Source organism: Xiphophorus couchianus, chromosome 8 (assembly GCF_001444195.1).
Source record: "Xiphophorus couchianus chromosome 8, X_couchianus-1.0, whole genome shotgun sequence".
Taxonomy (NCBI): domain Eukaryota; kingdom Metazoa; phylum Chordata; class Actinopteri; order Cyprinodontiformes; family Poeciliidae; genus Xiphophorus; species Xiphophorus couchianus.
Genome location: NC_040235.1, coordinates 7130116 through 7148962, shown reverse-complemented (window position 1 = coordinate 7148962; position 18847 = coordinate 7130116). Strand labels below are relative to the sequence as shown.

Here is an 18847-nt window from a genome sequence, read left to right as displayed (position 1 = left end):
TTGAGATGAGACTCAGAAATAAAAAAAAAACACTGTAAATTTCTGAATCTGAAAAAAAAATTACATTAACCTCAAATTTTCTAGAAGTTTTGCACAATTTTCTAGAAAATTTTCAACTTTTCAAACTGAAAATTCTGAGTTTAGAATTTTTTAAATCTTTTTTTTTTTTTAAATTTCAGAAACGTTTTCTAAGTTAAGAAAAAGGTGAGTTTAATTTGAAATATTAAACTTTTGGAGAAATTTACTTTTCACATTTTTGGCAGAAATTTAATCTGTTTATAAGCTTTAACACGTCATATCAACCCACCTTGTTTCAAAGTTTCATAATCAAAACAAAAGCTTATAACTTACTTTACTACAATATTCCCTACATTTTATTACACATTGCTTCTCAATAATGCTAGAACTAATTTCCATTCTTTAGATGTCTAGTTTATCTAAAAAGCTTCATACCCAAAAAATAGAAATAACTTTTAGTTGTAGAACAAATTAATCAGCCTAAATATATTTCTGTCTCAAGTTCAAATATTTATTAAGTTTAGATTTAGAGATTTGACAACAAAACTGTAAAAAATAAAAATAAAAAAACATGCTGGGGCAACAGCAGATGAAGTGCCTGTGTGTGTCATACCTGAGATGTAAAGGAAAAAAATTATATTTATACATACATCAAAATGTAAAACAAATGCTTTGAATCTTTTAAGACGAGGACTGATCGTAAACAGCTAGCACCAAGTATGCATGAGATGAATAAGCTTTAAATAAATGATCAGCACCTTTAGTTAAAGTGATAAACTGGCATCAGTGGGACAGAACCGGCCTGGAAGCAAAACCGTCTGACTCTTATATACACACTAAGGAATGTGAACAGCACAAAAAAACACACATATTTAATTTACTTTATACCAGATAAATGTCTCTGTAAACAAAAATGATTTCTCTGTTAAAAAAGCAACAGAGTCGCTGAAGCCGAGGAATTCAATCCCCCGACAAAAGAGAAGGAAGTTGGTGAAATCTTCAGAAACTGGAGAAAGAAGCTCTTTCTGTGTCCGTGATTTAAAATCCTGCTGGATTTCTGTGTGGTGAGGAGGAGCGGCGGGTTTCTAGCTGAAACACACGGGTCCGACGGTGAAGCTGAACTGGTGCGTGAAGTTCCCGCTGTTCATCACCGCCACGTCTCTGAGAGGAAGCAGCTGCAGGTCCTCGAACTCCAACACAGACTCTCCAGAACTATAAACCGTCTCCTCCACAGGCTGAAAAAAAAAGCATTATCTGTTAATATAGACCAGTTGCAGAGCACAACAGATACTGCAAGGCAAAAAGCTGCTGCTAGCCAGAGACTAGCATTGGTCCTAATTGTCAACACTACAAAAACTAGGTAACAAGGTCAGGAAAAGGTTTTAATTAAGAAAAATAATAGCGAGGGAGAGGGAAGTAGTTCAGTTATGCTAGCTTGATTATGACAAACTTAACATGTAGATGTGCTGTGGAATTCTGTGTGTTTTGGTTCAGTTAAATAATAAAATAAGGGAAAGTAAACAGCAACTCTGATTGTCGGTAGAGCAGGTGTATAAATGAGCTAATCTACCACCGCCGTGTTAGTTTAGCTACTAGCAGCGGTAGCTAATGTACCGCAGCAATCACTTATTCATAATCGCAAAGTAAACATAAAATATAAAAATGTAACGGACTGAATGTTCTGCTCTTTGTGTGGGAAATGTTTGCTTTTTTCGTGTTGAATCCTGAAACATGTAGCGGTGTTGTCAGTCAGTTGCTATGGCAACGAGTCTACATCTAATGTAGCCGACACAGAGAGCAAGAAAAAAGTGGTTTTGAGTTTTTCCTCAAAGGTTTTTCTGCAGCCAAACCAAAATATGAAAGGAAAAAAATAAACCAAACCAAACATATGAACAAACTAAAACACACAAACAAAACACAAGAATTAAAAACCTAAACACAAAGGAATGAACCTTATGGCAACCCCCCAACAACAACAATAAACAACACAAAGCATGTCCTGAATATGGCAACACCTTACGAACAAAAATAAAACCAGAAATGATTATGAAACAAACAAAAGAAAACACAACCACAACATTTTACCCTCTGAATGTTTTAACCTTTTCACCTTCTCCAGGTTTTTAAGTGTTCACTAAAAATATTTTTAAACTCATCTCCTTGAATAACATAATAGTTCAACAGGTTAAAAACTTATTTTTCCCGTCTCCACATACCACACAGTGATTCAGCTGTCCGAGGTAGCTTTGCATCCTGGTATTGGTGAGGAATTTCACCTCTGTGTCGGTCGGACCCAGACGGCTTCCTGGATGACAGGAGTAGGTGACCCTCTGAGACGCAGAGACGCTGTGCAGCCGCAGGAAACGCATCTGCACCACACTCTCACCTGGGTAAGAAAACTAACAAACACATCATCAATGTTAATATTTACCAGGTCTGCAACTAACAATTATTTTAGCAATCGATTAATCAACCATTCTGGCGATTAATTGATTATTCTGATGATTAATTGTGCAAAAATATGGCACATTCTACAGATTTTTCATCTAATCACTTAAGTCTCTTTATACAATATTAGAAACACAATAAAAGATGCAAATAAAAACAAAGAAAACAAAAAAAAAACAACATTTTATTGCCTAAATTGAAATAACTTGGCATTCATTTACATCTGAAGCTAAAACTACCACTGGAAGAGATTTGGCGAAAACATATTTACAAAGACAGTTTTAGCTTAATTGCAAAATGTATATATTTTTTTTACCAACATATTTTTATTAAGTTTTTACACTTTGGAAATACAAGCATGTAGTTATTTGAACAGGTTCTCTTTGTAGTTGTTACATGACAGTAATTATTTTACTCAACCCAGAGAAATAAAATAAAACAAAAAATAATAATAATAATAATAAATAATAATAATAATAATAAAAAGTAAAAAACAAAACAAAGAACACAGCTTCTCAAAAACTGGGGTATCCTCACAGATTACAAATTGGTCAGATATAATTATACACATCTATACAACATGGCACACCACAGGTTCTGGCAAATCAGAACTCAAACAAACCCTCTGTCAAGTCTAAGTCCTTAATAAAATTAATGAAAGGCCCCCAAATCCTCTCAAAAAGATACCGTTTGGATTTCCTAATATATGTTATTCTTTCTAGCGGCAAATTAGACGACATCTGTTTTAACCACTGCGTGACACTAGGTCTATTGATATTTTTCCAAGTCAAAGCAATACATTTTTTTGCAGCCAATGAGCTTATATCTATGAAAGTGCGTTCTGATTTACTAAAGTTATGTTCCCCAGGGAATAAAGCTAGCAGGAACAATTTAGGATCCAGTGGAACTTGCTTTAAGATAATTTTTTCAATTATATCTTTCACCTCTGTCCAAAATGCTTTGATTTGTCTGCATTCCCACATGCAATGTATTAGAGTCCCTTTAGAATTACATTTTACACAAAGATCTGGGATGTTATTATTGTATTTATTTAAATGCACAGGTGTAACATAGATACGCATTAGCCATTTAAATTGTAGAATTCTAAGACGACTGTTTATGGACATTGTGTGAATTTTAATGCAAGCCTTTTCCCAATCCTGTTCACTGATATTTGATGATAGGTCCAAATTCCAGTTTATAAGCTTATTATTTGAGTCCTCTAATGAGTTAGAGATCAGCACATTATAAAAATCTGAAATGATGCCCTTCCTTGATTTATTCCGAGTCATTAATTTTTCAAGTAATGTAAGAGGGGGCTTGTTAAGATTGTTGTAATTTGCTTTAACAAAGCTTCTTATCTGAAGAAATTTGAAGTAATGTTTTTTATCCAGATTGAATTTGGTTTGTAGCTCTGCAAATGACAAAAATATATCAGAATTTGATGGGTAAAGGTCACCGACAGTTTTTAAACCTTGCAGGGCCCAAAGCCTAAAGGTTCCATCTGCTCTACCTGGAGCAAACAGCTGATTACCCCATATTGGGCTAAATTGGGATATGTCGTTTGGCTCCGCAAGGTAATTTCTAACATCCTGCCAAATTTTTATCATGTTTTTCAGAATGGGATTTGTAATATGTTTCTGTAACTTCTTTGATGTGTCAGAATATATGAACAATGGAAGAGCTAAACTTAAATTGTGGGACTCCATTTCTACCCAGTGAGGATTATCTTTATCTGTAAAATAGAACATAATAGTCCTTAACTGAGTGGCCCAATAATAAAATTTAAAGTTGGGACACTTTAACCCCCCTCTATCAAATGGTAAATAAAGCAACGAGAGGCGTAGCCTAGGCCTTCCATTATTCCACACAAAAGCCAAAATGCTTTTTTTTAACCAATTGAATAATTCAGGAGGAGGCGGCAGTGGAATGCTTTGAAAGAGGTATAATAGCTTTGGAAGTATATTCATTTTAAGGACATTAACTCTTCCCAATATGGATATAGGCAGAGATGTCCAGTTGTCAATTGAGGTAGCTATTGTTTTCATTAAGAGTTCGTAATTGGATTTGACCACCTGTTGTAGTTCAGGGAAAATCTGAACACCCAAATATGTGAAATGTTCCACTACTTTAAATTGCTTAATCTCACTGATAGGGTTAATCCTTTCACCTAGATTTAATACCAGAATAGAGGATTTTGTATTATTTACTTTGTAGCCAGAGACTCTCCCAAATTCCTGGATCACTTCCATCACCGCTGGAATTGAGTTTTTTAGATCTGTTAGAAATAAAATAACATCATCAGCAAATAGAGATATTTTGTGCTCTGTGGGACCCACGGTGATCCCAGAGATTTGTGGATGGAGACGAATAGCTAATGCCAAAGGCTCGATTGCTAGTGTGAACAGTAAGGGGGAGAGAGGGCATCCCTGACGACAACCCTTCCTGATTTGAATCGCCCTTGAAAATATTTTATTTGATACTCTTTCCGCAGTTGGATTATTATATAATATTTTAACCCATTTAATAAAGTTACTACCACAATTCAATCTTTCCAATATGTTAAAAAGATAGGGCCATTCAACCCTATCAAAAGCCTTCTCTGCGTCCACTGAAAGAAGAGCTGTGTCTTTAGCGTTCTTTTTGAACCAAATAATATTCAGGACCCTTCTAATATTGTGGTATCCTTGCCTCCCAACTACAAATCCATTTTGATCTTTATTGATAATATCTGGTAAGATTTTTTGCAGTCGAAATGCCAATAGTTTACAAATGATTTTGAGATCAGAGTTAAGTAGGCTGATGGGTCTCAGGTTTTCACATTTATTGGGAGGTTTACCAGGTTTTGGCAGGAGAATAATTAGAGCCTGATTTAAAGAAGAAGGCAAGGTGCCATTTTTAAATGACTCCATGAACATGTCTAGAAGGGGACAGAGCAATTTGTCCCTAAATTTTTTGTAAAAGTCAATGGGGATACCATCAGGTCCTGGTTGCTTACCAGATTTCATTCCATTAATGGCCTGTGCTAATTCCTCTTTATTTATTTCCATATTTAAGTCTACTCTACAATCTTCTGCAATGACAGGAATATATAGTCTACCCAAAAACTTGTCTAATTCCACTTGGTCTAACTGTCCTTTAGAGTCATATAATTTCTGATAATAATCTTTAAAAGCATTATTAATATCCCTTGGATCTATTAGAGTTTTATCCTGTGTTTCAATTGATGTAATCGAGGTTGTTGTTTCAAACTGTTTAATCTGCCAAGCTAGAAGTTTTCCAGCCTTGTCCCCCTGTTCGTAAAAATTTTGCTTCAATCTTAAGAGACTGGATGCAGCTCTAAGACTGGACATTTTGTCATATTCTGCTCTGAGAATCATCAGCTGTTTTTTCAATTCAGTATCATTTGTTTGAAAAACCCTCTCCTGAATGTTTTTTATTTTATTTTCTAGGTGCTGCCTTTTAGTTTTGGCCTCCTTGGACTTATTGCCTGTAAAGCTAATAATATGACCTCTAATAAATGCTTTAAAGGCCTCCCATCTGATGCATGCTGTTGTTTGATTTGTGTTAAACTCAAAGAACTCATCAATTTGTTGTCCTATATATTTAACAAAATCCTCATCCTGCAACCATTTATGCTGAAAACGCCATTTAGGGGGATCCCTGGTAAGGTTCTTATCACAGTAACTCAGACAACATGGAGCATGATCTGAAATCACTATGTTTCCATACGTACAGTTTTGAATTTTTGATATTAGTTCTGATGAAATTAAAAAATAATCTATTCGCGAGTAAGACTGAAATGTTGCTGAATAACATGAGTAGGCTCTGGTTTGTTGCTGAAGTTCCCTAAAGATGTCTACCAGTCTAAGAGTTTTCATAAACAACTGTATAGTTGTTCTACAGGTGTTATGTGTCAGATCTGACCCTGTGGATCTATCTATTTCTGGAATAAGAGTACAATTAAAATCCCCTGCGATCACAAAGCGCCCCTGCAATGATGAAAGTAAGAGGAACAAGTTTTGAAAAAACCCAGGATCATTTGCGTTAGGGCCATAAACATTAACTAAGTTAAGTTTTTCCGATAGTAAAGAGCCCTGAACTATCAAATATCTACCCTTCTTATCTTTGATAACATTGTTTACAAGAAATGGGATAGATTCGTGGATAAGAGTCATAACTCCTCTGGCTCGAGAAGAAAATGTTGAAGTGAATACATTGCCTCGCCACCTCCTCCTGACCCGCCCCTCATCTTTTTCCATAAGATGCGTCTCCTGTAGAAATACTATTCTGGAGTTCAGATCTTGCAGTTTATTAATGACTTGTTTGACCTTTTTTAGACGTTGTAGGCCCCTGCAGTTCCATGTAACTATCTTAAGATTTAAGGCTTGCGACATGTAAGATCCACCAAATTACCAGAAATGGAGAAGAAATAAAAAACAAAGTTTACCCCATACAAACATGAACATTTGAGAAGCTTAAACAACAGAACAAAACTCGCAACATAACCCCTAAACCTAGATTCCCACACCAAGTCCAACCGAGGGACTCCCTCCCCCCTCAGTACACCTCCCGTTATCACGTGTGACCGACCCACACGCAGTGAGGAGCAGTCTAACCACTCAATAACCAAAATAAAAGTTTTATTACCGATGCTGTTCACTATATATAACAGTAACTTACTCTTCCATATATTTGCTCACGGGATCGAACTTATTAGTATGGACATCAACCGGTATCTGCACTTTTCCTTTTGCCATTTCTAAGCAGAAGTAAATGTATTCATAATAAAACCCTCCTGTTCCACCATCAATACAACTGAACGATAATGGCATGAAAAAGATTATAGGAAGCCACAAATTGTTAACTTAGGAAACCATATATGGCATTTTTAACCCATAGTTACCTCCTCGTTGGTTTTCTTCTGGATTTTCTGTAAAAACTCACGTGCAGCCGCTGCTGTTTTGAAAGCAAGAGTTCGGTCCTGATAAGTCACCAGCAGCTTGGCTGGGTGAGCCACCCCGTGGCGCAATCCCAGTTTGCGTAGCTCCGTGCGTATTGGGTCAAACTGCTTCCGAAGCTGGAAAAGACCCGTCGCTGTATCTGGGTAGAACCGGATTTGATTATTCTGGTAGCGAATTTCAGTATTAGCTCTTGATGCTAGAGCAATAAGCTGCTTATCCTTGTAGCTGAGAAATCTCATTATTAAAGTGCGGGGCGCTGCGGTGTTGTCTCTCCGGGGTCCAATTCGATGCGCTCTTTCCACGACCACAGCTCCAACACCGAGGGTCTCCGGCAACCACTTCTCTAGGAACTCACATGGATTCTGCCCTTCAGCTCCCTCCGGCAGTCCGATAAGCCTTAGGTTGTTTTGTCTCGACCTAGCCTCCAGATCCGTAACTTTATCTTCCAAGTCCTTCTTCTTGGACTCTAGCGCATCCACCTTAGTTCGTAGCATTTCTATCTCACTTTCCGCATCAGAAATACGTGTTTCGGTTTCTGTGATTCGTTGTGTACAGTCGTTTATCTCTTTTCTTACGCTGTCGATGGAGCCCAGAACTTCGTCGAATCTAGAGGAGAAATCCTTCTGGATCGAATTAACAACAGAAAGTATTTCGTCCACCTTGCTGCTTTGAGACTTCGGGTTCTCTTCTCTGTCTGCGGCAGCCATCAGAGCCGAGCAAGAGCTAGCATTAGCTTTCTGCATTTCACCTCGAAGATGGTATTCTGTTAGCTTATGTTGTTTCGCCTTTTCACTTACGTCTTGGGATGTTTTTGCTGCTTTAGGCATTATTCCGAACTCGCGCGCTCATTTGTCATTTAGTTCGTTCTGAAAGGAAGAGTTTTAGATAAATTCTTTGACTGGAACAGCAGAGCGGTGAAGGCACGTCCTTTCACATGGCCGCCATAACCGGAAGTCCAATGTATATATTTTTTGAGCAGCTTTTACTTAATTACGCTCTAAATATACAGCTTTTGTTTTCAGAAAGTACCAGAACAGCTATTTAGCTACATTATGTGTTCAGCTATATAGCTAACAATCTAGCTAGCTTTCTTTTAAGCTATAGGTAAATACATAGTTAGCTTCCTTGCTAGTTGTATTTAGTTGTAGCTTGATAGCTAAATAGCTAGCTAGCTTAATAACTAAGCTAGCTTAGCTATTCTGCCATTTGAGGATTTAAAAATAAAAAGATATTTACAGACAAAAGTTGTTTTTTTTAGCTTAATTGCAAAATGTTTACATTTGTATTTGCTTAAATACTGCTCTGAATATGTAAAGTTTTTCCAGAAAATTGCCTTTTTTTGAGTGTATACATCAGTCAACGATTAACCAATTATTAAATTAGATCACGATTATTTTAATAATCGATTAATTTAAATTAATCGTGATTAATCCGATTAATCGCTTCAGCCTTAATAATAATGTGTTATTGGTGTTATTTTGTACTGATTTCTTTATTTATTGATATGGATCCAGTTGCTTTGCATTATTTATCTCCTTAGTTGAAAATGATTTTTTTCCTTGTTTGATCAAAAGACATTAAGAACTGGGTTTCAGTTTATAGTACATAGTCTCTTCAATGGGATCTGGGTCTTCCTGACGGTGTTCATGAATGAATATCTGCTAAATTAAATTAACATTAGTCTGTTTTAAATTAATAAAACAGACTAATGAACATGATGCTGCAGGTTTATATCAGTCACCTGATGACCGTGATCCAGCCTGCTGAGCCACTGAAACGATCCATCTTCAGCTGATTCCTCCATCCAAGCTTTCATCGACAGCTGCAGAAAACAAATTACAATGTTTCTAATCAAAAATATTTAGTTGTTTTTCATTTAAAGAGATGGAGAGAGTGATTCTGCCTCAAATCATCTCTTTCGTGGTCTCAGTGTTGGCACTAAAAGCTTATTCCGGCTGCGAGTCGTTGAACTGAGGGGCTTTAACGAGGCTCCTTCAGGTCAGCAGAGACGTTGTGTAATTTCCTGCAGCCGTCCTCGGTGCAGGTTTCATACCTGGGAGTGTTCGGGGTGAAGGCAGGTCTGCTTTGATGAGGAGGTGAAGCTGCAGTAGGCCAGCAGAGCGTCGGCGGAGCTGCCCTGGTTGGGGTCGATGTAATACATTCCTGCAGAGGAGAGAGATCAGCACGGATCAACACAGCGTACTCTGTACTGACAATAACTTTAGTGAAACGAGGAGCAACAACAGCTCACATATTATGAAAGAGGAGAAAAGCCAGAGAAACTACATTTCCAGATATCTAAACATATATATATGTATATATATATATATATATATATATATATATGTTTATTCAACTATCTTTATTGACAGCCAAATATAAGTACCGTATTTTCCGCACTATAAGGCGCACCTAAAAACCTTCAATTTTCTCAAAAGCTGACAGTGCGCCTTATAATCCAGTGCGCCTTATATATGGACCAATATTGAGACACAGCAGGTCTCGCAACTACGGTAAGCAGCCGCCGACTTCATTTTCCCCAGTAGAAGAAGAAGCGCGCGGTGCACGCTGGGTTTTGTGTAAAGACCCCAAAATGGCTCCTATTAAGAGACACACTTATGATGCAGAGTTTAAGCTCAAGGCGATCAGTAGAACATGGGAACAGAGCAGCAGCCAGAGAATTTAACATGAACCAATCAATGGTTATAGCGGAAGTGGATCTATATTGTGATTCACTAACGTTTGATTTACCGTAACAGCATCAGACTGTTTTTTACGTGTTTATTGAATCGAGGAAAAGTTCCCCTCCACTATATGTTATACCTTGCTGTAGTTAAAAGATAAACTGTGTCACCAAAATACCACGTCACTGACTTTACCTCGGGGAAAATAATAAAACAGCTTTTTATTCATTTTGGGAATGAACGGAGTTTTCAGAACGCTGGTTTGTAATCTATTAATAAAGTTTGACTGAAATATCTGACTGTTTTGTTGACATTCCCTTTAGCGCAGCTCCATCTAATGGATGCATAACGTAACCCCAGCCTCTACTGTAGAGTCTATTCTATGCGCCTTATAGTGCGGAAAATACGGTAAATGTTTTCAAACTTTTGCAACACCACACTTTGGAGATAAAAAATTAACTAAAACATCTAATGTATCTTTTAAGAAGACTCAGTGATCTTGCTGTTACCCAACCAGAACTTGTGTACAAGACAATATTGAGTGTTTTAACTTTTCATCTCCTCGTCTGGTTTGGTCCCATGAGCTGCAGACCAACAGATAAACTTTTAAGAAACTTCCAGTGGCGGGTAAAGTAGCAGGTAAATAGACCTGAGTGAAGTTGGCCCCCACCTTCTTCAAATCAGGCAAAATTGGTGTCAAACGTTTGTGCAGCAATAATTTTGTTTATAATTTTAAAGACATAAAGAAATGTTTCTAGAGGTCATCAAAGGTCAACCAGCCCCCCCACCAGTTTTTTAGGCTCTGATAAAGTTTTTTAGGCCGTTATTTAACAAGTTGAACAGGAAATTGGGAGGAGAGAGAAGGGAAAGATATGCAGCAGATTCTGCAGGACTGGGAATTAAACCCAGGTTGACAAACAAAACCTATAAGTAACGTCCTAAACAAAACATAATTTGCTGTCTTACTATAAACTGGTAAAAAAATAACTGAATTATTCATTTCTAAGCCCCTTTTCCTTCTCTTATACAAGCAGACACACATAAGCTCAACGACACAAAAGCTTCATATTTATTACAAAGTATTGATCTATGAATTGATTTCTTCCTGTAATGGAAATAATTTCTGATTAAGTTTTCTGCTTTCATGCTTTCATGGATTGTTCTTCTTTTTACCTTTTCTACGGGTTTTCATGTTAAATTGCACTTTTTTGTTAAGTTTGTTAAACTACCTTGAATCTGTTATTCTAAATAAAGACTAACAGAAAGATCACACAGTAACTTTTATTTTTTATAAAACCTGTTTTGTTCTTATAACAAACAAACCAGATAAAACAAGTTTGGGTTTCTTTATGGTTCAGAGAATTAAATTATGATTACAATTATCATCTAATATTATGTACAGATTAAACTCTAATCTTAATTTAACATCCTGGAACCTGAAGAATCCAAACCTGTTAAATCAACTTTTTTATGTTTGGTATAAAAAGAAAAACAGGATTTATCAAAGAAAAACAGGTGAATGGACTGAACTTGTGTAGAGCCTTGCTGGTCATGTTGACCACTCAAAGCGCTTCACACTACAGTCACATTCACAAACACACACATTTACACCGACATGCAGGTCGGGGGGCAACTTGCCGCTAAGTGCCCCGCCCCAGGGCAGCTCAACATGTGGCTGAGGAAGCTGGAATCGAACTTACAACCTTCTGGTCACAAGACGACCACTCTACCCACTGAGCCACAGTCGCACTAAAAAGCCACTGCATGATCCTTTTGCTAATCTTCTTTAAAATACAGATTTAAACAGTTTAAAAGCTACAATTCAGTGCAATTTAATATAAAAAGTGAGTAGAAACGGTAAACTAAAGGACAAACCATAAAAGCACAAGTACAGTGGAAATAAACAGAAATCATTACTATTAAAAGAAGAAATTTTAATTTCTAAATCAATACGTTGCTATAAAAATTGAGCCCAGTGTTGCTGCGGCGCTAAAACAGCGAAGGGAAAAGGGCTAACGTACGGCTAATTCAATTAATTTTAAAGTTTAACAATAAAGCTGCACATGTGTTTGGGGTTTCTTCAAATCTTTGGGGGCAATTTGCAGTGACCAACTGACCTGACCTACATGTTTTAGGAGATGTGGGGGGAACCGGAGCACCCGGAGAAAACCCACGCAAACACGGGGAGAACATGCAAACTCCACACAGATGTTTGTCTGTGAAGACGCAGCGCTAACCGCTGCACCACCGTGCTGCCCACGTTTTTTCCAATTGGGTTGGGAAGGGATCTATTTTCTAGTTTGTCAATGGGGGATAAAACTTTAACGTTTTAAATTTGACGGAGTGTGGCCTGGCGCCCCGTACACAGAGGCTACAACCTCCATGAGTTTGATTCCTGTTTTCCTCTCTTGCTCGTCTTTCTCCTTCTCTGAATATCATAAAAATCCAGAACATTAGACATGTACTTGACAGTCTTCACTCTTTAGTTTTGTTTTTCTTTTTGGCTTCTGCCATCGCAGAATGTTCCATACTCTTTTCCAAAATGAAATTTTAGAGTTTTTCTTCTTACCGTCCTGCATGGCATCCAGATTGTCCAAATCCTCCAGGACGGTTTCTCCAGTGATCTCTGTCTCTTCTGAGGATTCTGGATCGTTGGAACAACCTGATAAAGTTTCTCCTGAGATTTTTTCCTCTGGAGAATCCTCTTGACTTAAGCCATCAACCGGGTCCACTTGGTCCTGTGAGCCGTCCTCCTCATCTTGGGAATCTGTGATGTCTTTTTGTTGTATATCATCTTCTTCAGGTCTCAGTGTGTTGGGCAGCAGGAGATCCTCTTTCGCTCTTTGTAAATCATTTTTCAAACATCTGATCTCCTGCTGATATTTCTCTTCTTGCGGTTTAAATGCATTTACTTCATTTTCATACTGACATTTTAGCTCCAGGTACAAACCGTTCATCTTCTCCAGCTCAGCCTGGGCACTGCTTTCCTTGTCTTGAAGGATTTTAATTTCTGTTGTTGCATTTTGTTGGAGGACGGCATATTCAGCTCTCATTGTGTCCAGTTGTGCCTTGTCCTTCTCTGATTTCTCCAGGTGAGCTTTTCTCTCCTCCTTTACCTGCTGCTGAAGTTTTTCGATTTGTTGCAGTGCAGATCGGTTTATATCCCATATAAGCTTCTCCGCCTTTTGTCTTTGTAAAAGAGCCATTTGATCCTGCTTTATCTTTTGCTGGTAGGTCTCAATCTGCTGCTGTAACTCCATTACGTCTGTTCTATGTCTAGATTTTAGCTCCTCATGTGAAACATGAACCCGATCCAGTTCATGGAACATCTGCCTGTCCCTGTGTCGCAGAATTATAATCTTTCTTGCCATTTTTTGGAAGAGCTCTTCCTTCTCAGCTCTCAGTTTGTTGACAAGCTGCAGGTTCTCTCTCTCTCTCTCTACATTGGTGTCTTTCTCACGTCTCGCCTCCTGCTGATATCTCTCCACGTCTTGCTGTAATCCAGAAACTTCACTATGATATTTAGAGTTGAGTTCATTGTATGAATGTCTGAGCCGAGCCAATTCTTCCTGCAGACGTTTCTCGTTGTCTTGCAGGGACGCAATCTTTTGGGACATTTCTAAAAACATGTCGTCCTTTTCAGCTCTCAGGTCTTCTAATCTGGCGCTCTCCATTTCCAGACTGGAGTCCAGTCTTTGGGTTTCCCCGTGTAAAATATCCAAGTGTGCAGGAGCGAAGCTGCATTGGGGGTTTTGCCAGACTCCCGTTCTTGCCTGGAGTCCCATCATCCTGTTGCGGTATTTCTGAAATTGGTGAAACATTTCTACCTCAAATCCTTTAGCCAAAATCTGTCGTAAATTACTTGAACCGTCGATTGGAAAGAGCTTTGCGCACGTCTGAGCTAGTCAGTGATATTGCAAGCAATGAAAAATATGCAGAATTGTGTTGCATACAATTCTGAGTTGATGACATCACAGACTGCATCGCCAGTGACATCACAGAGTCTTCCTTTGCTGGCGGTGTGACATCATTCCACCACCAAATATCTCACTATTTATTCTTGTTTACATTCAAAATAGTCCATGATTCACTCGTTTTTATCCAAACTCATTTCTGTTTTGGGCCAGATCAAAAACCTGAATGTTCATAAAGGGCCTGTTGCACCAGAACATATTGATGAAAACCAATTAAATTGTTAAAATATCAATAAATAGGTGTTTCAGCATCAATACGCGTTTCTTAAAATAACATAATATTGAACATGCTTTCCTTATGGCCCTGAGACGATTCATTGCCAGAAGAGGAAAGCCTGCAGAGCTATGGTCTGATTGTGGGACCAATTTTAAGGGAGGGGATCGGGAACTCAGAGAAGCCTTTGCCAATATGTCAGAGACGCTGCAGGGGCAATTAGCCTCCCAGAAGATTAAGTTTCAGTTTAATCCCCCAGCAACCCCACATTTTGGCGGAGTGTGGGAGCGAGAAGTTCGTTCAGTGAAGGCAGCTCTCCGAAGCTGTGTGGGTTCCCAACCTCTTCAGGAGGCGGTACTTCTCATAGTTCTTCTGGAGGTGGAATCAATACTGAACTCAAAGCCTTTGGGCTATGTATCAACTGATGTGGCAGACGTGGACCCTGTGACTCCAAATAGTCTCCTCATGGGGCGGCCTGATGGATCCCTACCCCAGGTGGTCTACCCAGAGAGAGAAAACCTCAGTCGAAGACTATTTTGTTGACATTCCCTTTAGCGCAGCTCCATCTAATGGATGCATAACGTAACCCCAGCCTCTACTGTAGCATCTATTCTATGCGCCTTATAATGCGGGAAATACGGTAGCTATGTGTATTCTATGTAATTAGATCACTAAATACATATATATCTAGATATATATGTAATTGCATAGCTAATGACATGGCCACCTGTCTGTGTTCAGTCTCCATGGTAACCAACGGGTATCCAGGCTGTTTAACATCATATTCACAAATGTATCAGGATCAAAAGAATCATTCAGTAATACAAACAAATAAATGTTTTAAAACTTTCTCTTCCTTCTTCTATTTTTATGTCATTATGTTTAAGAAAAAAAAAAAAAACAGGATTTAGTCAAACAAAGCTGAGTTTCCAAGTTTATATCTTTTAATTTGAAAAGTTAGCATATTAGCATATGATTCTTCTTGAACTAGGACACTGTATCTCCTGCTTTAGGAATGAGATGATGGTTCCATTAACGTTGGACCGTTTCTCACCGCTGCTGAACTCGGGGTGGCAGAGCCAGAGCTCCAGGCAGGTGGTGGCCGGGCGCCGCTTGGTCCCGTCAGGAGGATCCAGCAGCAGCCGCACCTCCTGCTGCAGGGAGTCCAGCAGCGTCTGGATCAGGAAGAAGTTCGGCTTATCTGACATGTACATCAGGCTCTGGATACAGAAATAATAACAAAAAAAACTTATATTAATCAGTTCTGAGTAAGACCAGTGTTTTATTTATTTAAAAAGCTGCAATATTGATCATATGTCATATAGAAAACTGATTGATTTGCCTTTATTTGAGTGAAAGTCATGTTCAGTGACTTTCCTGGGGGGCCAGGAACACCAGGCGGGCCCTGAAATAAAAATTATCACGTCTTAAAATACAGCTTTTTAATATACAAACTGCAACACAAACCAAACAAAATTGGTGTCAAAAGTTTGTGCTGCAAAAACGCCTGTTTGTGTCGCCATCATTTTAAAGATATTAGTAAAAGTTTAAAAGTTCAACTTTTGACCTTTGTCTTGATTTTATTTGTTATGAAATCAAACAAATTTGATGTCCATCAACAAAAGTAGGTGTCAAACTTGTGCTACAAAAAAATTAATTTGTGCTGCTTTTGTTTTGAAGACTTTAATAAAAGTTTAAAGGTCAAAAGTTCAGGCACCTCCCTCCCCACTCCACATTACAAAATCAAACAAAATGGTTGCCATTAACTCTGTATTTGTGCAGCAAAAAAATTCTGTTTGTGCCGCCATCGTTTTAAACATATGAATAGCTGTCAGCTATTCATAAAGGTCATGAAAGGTCAACCAATCATCCCACATTTACAAAAAACAAAATAACTTTCAGTAAAATCCTCAAAACAAAAGAAACACAAATGGAAATGTTTGCTGCACAAACGAAGCAGAATAGACTGTCTATCTATCTATCTATCTATCTATCTATCTATCTATCTATCTATCTATCTATCTATCTATCTATCTATCTATCTATCTATCTATTGATCGATCGGTTAACTTACTGGGAGGCCTCTCCTTCCAGGAACTCCAGGTTGACCTTGGTAACCTTTCAACCCCTACCAGAATAATAAATAACATTTAGTGATCTAGAAGTACAAACACCGTCGCTAAAACTAGCCTAACTTTTAGCTTAGTTAGAACTAACAAAATTGTTTCTATTTGCTAAATGCTGGGAAAATTGGCAAGAACCTTTTTTTTTTTTGTCGATTTGTTTTTGGAGCTTCTCCAGAATTCAAATTCAGGGATGACTTTGTTTTAAAACTTATAATTTGGGTCAAATTTGGATTTCCTTCAACAACATCTGGTTTTAACTATATATATATATATATATATATATATTTATGAGAGGCCTGCAGCCTGTGGATCTTCAATAGCTGGACTGAGGGCAGAAATGGCTTTTTGGATTATAAAGGTTGCAGACCCCTGCTATGGATATATGAATATGTTCCTTTATATTCTAATGCTCACTTTAAATCTTTTAAAACAAAAATATTAGCATTTAATATATATCTTGTTGATAACATTATACCTTTAATCCAAACCATCCCTGCAAACAAAGAAAGAGGAGATAAAACTTTAAACTCTCAAACAATAAAATAAAATATTCATATAATTACAATATTAACAGTTAGATCTTAATAACTCTTAAAACAGCAAAGAGAGAAAACATTTAGATCACTTAACTTTATTTACGTTCTGCAGGTTTTTTTCTGATCCATTAGGAAATAAACATAATAAATGGTTCTGAATTAAGATTTTAGTTTGCTAATAGAAAATATTCTTTATATAAATTATGTCCATGTATGATTTTGAATCTACATAATGAAAAAGAAACCCTACATAATTTCTACTAAAATATACTAAAGTATATCAATTTTGTGGGATATACTGACATCTAGTGGCATAAGTTGCTAATTACAGCAGTTTTTTTTTTAGTAACAATCACCTTTTTTGACAGTAATTTTCCTGATTATGTCTATAATGTGATCAGCATGAAGAAGCTACTTACGGGTAAGCCGGGCATTCCCAGAACTCCTCTTGGCCCGGGTGGACCGATGTTTCCCTGGAAACACCAAAACCAGACGGACAAAAGTTTGTTTTTAGACAAATTCAAATTTACAAAATGAAATTTAATCCAAAGGTGGAGGAGCGGCAAATCAAGCTCAAAGTGACGATTATTTTAGTTATCGATTAATCTAGTTCTACAAATGATTAATCAAATAAAATATTGGTACATGCTGCAGGTTTATTATTTAAGCCCTTTTTTGCAATATTACAATTACATTGTTACAATTGAAATAAACAATTTAATTCATTTTTAATGATAAAAAATCTTCTCTACATTGAGAAAAAAAGGATATTTTTTTAATTTACTGATTAATAATTGGACAGCAAAATGTGATTAATAGGAGATTTTATTTTATTTTTTTACATTTGAACCAGATGAAGTTAAATTAGGCCACTTGATTATTCCTGGATCAAAGATAATTACAGACCAAGACATTTTTTCTATTATTTTAAATGCAAAATGTTTATATTTGGTTTAATTTAATTGGTTTAACATTAAATTTTCATTTGGGATTAAAGTATTTTTTGAACTTGAATTACTGTTTATTTTTAATTACAGTTTAATTACTGTTCTGAATACTAAGTTCTTTCAGTAAATTAGCTTTTTTGTGGTTTGTATCCTTATGATTAATCAATTACAAAATTAGTTGACGATTATTTCAGTAATCGATTAATCACGATTGATCGTTTTAGTCCTACTGTAAACACAGGAATGGTGCAAACTCCAAAACACAAAAAAATGGAACAAAAAATGCCATAATCACGGGAAATAGAGCAAATATAAATCGCTACAAACCCGCGCCACAAAACAGAAGTCCTCCAGACCACTAGGCGGCGTCTGGAGTAGCAGATATTAAATATGTTGCTGTTTTATAATACTGTAAAAAAAATATGAAGTATAACACATTTTCTTTATTCCTCCAACTTTTTTCTGGACATCCCATCTTTTTCCTGAGAGTTTGATCACACAAGGCTTAGTGATCGACTCCCACTAGTGGCCTGGAGGACTTCTGCAGCATTTTACACTTGCTGTTTTTGCTATTTGTAGTATTTTCCCTTTAGCTTCTATCTCCTGTTAGAACAGTATTTTTCTGTTGCACCTGTTGGCCAACGTTTATAACTTTAAGAAAGTCTGAGGAATATTTGACCAACACGTCATTAAAAGTCTGACATTTAAATGCTAAATATACATGATATGCATGAACTGAGGGTCTATTTATGGATGTGAAAGGTTTTGTATATTATGAAATAATTAAGAAGTACCTGTTCTCCTTTCTGGCCGGCTGGACCGGTAAATCCGACTGGACCTCGACTACCCTGGAATATTAAATAACGTCAAATAACATTTTTCAGACTTTTCTTTACGTATTTTTCTTGTTAGAGCAGCATTTTATTGCTTTTCATA

The 18847-nt window shown here is 37.1% G+C and overlaps 1 protein-coding gene across 3 annotated transcripts in view; it reads right to left on the bottom strand.

Annotated features, from left to right (window-relative positions):
* Nucleotides 1-511: 511 nt before the first annotated feature.
* The window catches only part of LOC114149946 (collagen alpha-1(I) chain), a 90139-nt gene continuing 71803 nt past the window's right edge, over nt 512-18847 (bottom strand). For all 3 annotated transcript variants that reach the window (XM_028026069.1, XM_028026070.1, XM_028026071.1), the window contains 10 exons: nt 18706-18759; nt 17384-17437; nt 16904-16921; nt 16377-16430; nt 15645-15707; nt 15357-15522; nt 9484-9593; nt 9172-9252; nt 2235-2417; nt 512-1253 (listed from right to left, as the gene is read on the bottom strand). In XM_028026069.1, coding sequence (XP_027881870.1) covers nt 1104-1253; nt 2235-2417; nt 9172-9252; nt 9484-9593; nt 15357-15522; nt 15645-15707; nt 16377-16430; nt 16904-16921; nt 17384-17437; nt 18706-18759 — 933 coding nt within the window. In that variant the 3' untranslated portion in view covers nt 512-1103. The remainder of the gene's footprint in view (nt 1254-2234; nt 2418-9171; nt 9253-9483; nt 9594-15356; nt 15523-15644; nt 15708-16376; nt 16431-16903; nt 16922-17383; nt 17438-18705; nt 18760-18847) is intronic.